General features: G+C 48.1%; 1 protein-coding gene across 1 annotated transcript in view; it reads left to right on the forward strand.

Moving 5' to 3' along the window:
- The window catches only part of FBXO10 (F-box protein 10), an 18563-nt gene that overhangs the window by 480 nt on the left and 14858 nt on the right, over nt 1-3225 (forward strand). The window contains exon 2 of the mRNA XM_010005533.1: nt 3098-3223. Coding sequence (XP_010003835.1) covers nt 3098-3223 — 126 coding nt within the window. The remainder of the gene's footprint in view (nt 1-3097; nt 3224-3225) is intronic.

A 3225-nucleotide genomic window follows, 5' to 3' on the forward strand; every position in this document is an offset into this window, starting at 1 on the left:
AGGCTGGCGGGCTGGGGGGGTCCTGCTGCTGGTCTGGGGGCCACGGCCCGGCCCCTGGGACGCCCAGTGGGTGGGGGCGCGGGGCTTTGTGCTCTGAGTGTTTCTGCTTCATTACACATTGCCACAAGTGCCACTTGCATCACCACTGGCATGTCCCTTGAGTTAATAGAGCAAAGATACATGTATCGGGCTGCTCCAAATTGCTGCCAGCAATAAATAATACAGCCCCAGTCACTAGTATGGCAGCAATCAGTAGCAGAAACAATCATATAGCAACAACCAAAATTGCAGAAACAATCATATAGCAATAACCAAAATTACAGCAACAACCAGTTGTCAATAGAATAAACCATGCCAGCATATACTATACCACTTAGTATAGTATATTATACTCATATATGCTGTATGGATGATGTTTATGCTGTCATATGATATTATATGGTATGATGGGATGGGATGGACCAGTAGCAAGCAGGTATATATTAATACAGCTTGCTCAAACTCGTCAGAGAGACAACAGCAGGTCTGCTTAAGGTAGATGATTTACCTATACCTTATATCCCTATATGTAATACAGGTGTGAAGAGAATTAGATTTCAGAAGGGGCCAAACTATCTGTCCCAGGTGAATTATTGAGAGTTCGTTGTCGTGGAATAAAGTGAAAGGCTTTTATTAATGGCTAAATCATGATCAACTGATAATTAATTGATGATTGGGTAATAATAAAAATGTAATCAAATGGTGATTAAGCAATAATTTGGTAATGAAGCATAATGATCTAAATTATTATTTTAATGATAATTTAGGCAGCAAACACTCCACTACTTGCTACTCTTCTAATAACTAAACTACAGCTGTATATATATATATACATATATGTATATATATTAAAAAAATGTAGCTAACATGGAATATACCTTTAGGGCTAATGTAAACTGTTGCTTACTTTATTACAGATGTCAGGTACAAGAGTCTGTCAGCCTACAGGGGTGACCTTGAGGGTGTCCTTGCTCAAGGGAGATCCCTGCCATGCAGCCTGCTGTGCAGGGAACTCGGGGGTCCAGACATCCTGGTGTTCGGTGTAAACATGAACCATGGTCATGGTCTGCAGGGCAGGGCCTTGCACTTCAGCCTGGGCTGTGTCCAGGGTCACTCAGTCAGGGGGGCACCTGACAGACCGTCCCAGGGGACACCCCAGAAGTGGGGCCAGAGGGGATCCAGTGAGGGGACAGGGTCTGGCATTGAGGACATGCTGTGTCACAGTCAGTGTCCCAGCTGAGCAATCCCGGGCCCAGCACCTCATAGCTGTTTGTGCAGCCACCTGGGGAAGGAAAAACACCTGCAGGACTTGACATTCCTCAGAGAGAGACACTCCCTTTTGGATAAAAATTACATCTCTTTGAAGAGAGTGTAGCACACCACCACTCTAAGCAGCCAACAGATACTGTTTCCATTTTTCCCCTGGAACAGCCAATAGATGATGATATTTTTGTTCCTTCAGAGCAATTCTGGTTTTCTGGACTGTTTCCGCTGCCCTGTATCATATGTTGCTGTTACAGTCCCCTGGTTTTCACACTGATCCGTGATGTCTCAGGTGCTTTTGGTTTCCCAGAGAGGTATCTGCACTTTCTGCTGGAGTGTCTGAAAGTCCGCAGAAGAAAAAGAAAACACTGGCATACAGTGGGAAAACCAGACCTGCTGGGATAGCCCCAGCTGGGGAGCTGGGCTGCCTTGTGTGCCCATCCATCCTTGGGGGGCAGGGGCAACAGCGCCTCGGCTGCCACCCATGATCGGAGGCCTTTCCTCCCAGATCCACCAGGAGAAAACAAAATAAGAAAGCAAACTTCCACCCGTCCTGCTGGCTGTCATTGAAACCCTGCAAGTTGCACTTTCAGAGGTACTTTGAAAAGCAGCTTCTCAGAAGCTGTTGAGATTATATGCCTTTCAGTTAGTGGGTTTTTAATTACTGAAAGGGAAGATATGATTCAGCCTGGAGCAGGCTAGCAGTCTGAAGGGATTTCTGTGTGGTTTTCTTTGGGTACAAAGAAACGTATTTCAAAACTTATGTGCAGTATGGCCACTTCTGAGAGTGCAGGTCTCTTTGCTGCAGACTCTGGAAATCTCTGTGAAATTTCCCCAGATCACCTGTCACAAGCTGTTGATCTCTCTGCTTGTAATCCAGTGCGCTGGGTAATCAAGGGATAACCTGGGAAGAGACAATAACAATTCAGGAGCTTCCTGGTCAAATTAGGAGCACAGTGAAGTTCCAGGCACACTACTGAGCTGGTCTGGCCTGGCCCCAATACCTTGTTGCATTCCTGTTGGCCTTTTCTCTAAATAAGCAGTCTCACCTTGCCTGTGCAGGAGAGAGGTACTTGGCCATGCACAATCACCCTGGTGGTTTGCCAGCACCCAGAGATTGCTCTGTGCTTTGCCTAGCAAAGCAGAGGGCATGGCTGGGGTGGCTCCTGGTTCTGCAAGTGCCAGCAGCTCAGATGGGAAACCACAGCCAGAGGACATGGAATAGATGTGTCTCCCCTGCTGCAGTGTCACAACATAATGCCTGTGCAGCAGCGTGGTGATAATTTTTACCTGTTTTGGGGCCTGGTGTGTGCAGCATCCTTCCACCAGGAGCAGCTCCAGGGAGAATTGCAGCGTTCTGGCCAACTAGGACATGTTTGATGTCGTCACCCAGTAAACCCTTGAGTCCATTAATGATGCCAGCTGGCAAAGGCACTGCTCTGAAGGCTGCAAACTGCTGTGCAGGGAGCATTGCTAAGGTTTAGTGATCCTGGCACACCTTGCCCAGGCTGCTGCTGTGGCTGCTGGGCCTTGCTGGGACTGCAGAGCCAGGTCTTGGCAGGGGGTTAAGAAAATGTTGCCATCAGGGAGGGAAGTCAGTAGGTGCCACTTGTTACAAGATACTTGCTCACTCAGCAGGCAACCCTGCTTGATGTGAGCTTGTTGAATCTGTGACACCTGAATGAGTGTTGTGTTGGTGAGTCTGAGCTTGTTTGCTGTGGAAGGACTTTGTGGTATGCCCAGGGCTGCTTTTTCTCGCTTTGTGCAGTGATCCCCCCTTGTGCTTGCTCTTCAGACAGCCTCAGGCTACGTCCAGTTTGACAACTGCAACTTCGAAAGTGGGCAGCTGCAGATCCAGGCACCAGGGACGTGCCAGGTGAAGTTCTGCTCCTTCCTCCAGTCCAGCATCCACCTGCGCAGCGT

Source organism: Chaetura pelagica, unplaced genomic scaffold (assembly GCF_000747805.2).
Source record: "Chaetura pelagica isolate M959 unplaced genomic scaffold, ChaPel_1.0 scaffold499, whole genome shotgun sequence".
Classification (NCBI taxonomy): Eukaryota; Metazoa; Chordata; class Aves; order Apodiformes; family Apodidae; genus Chaetura; species Chaetura pelagica.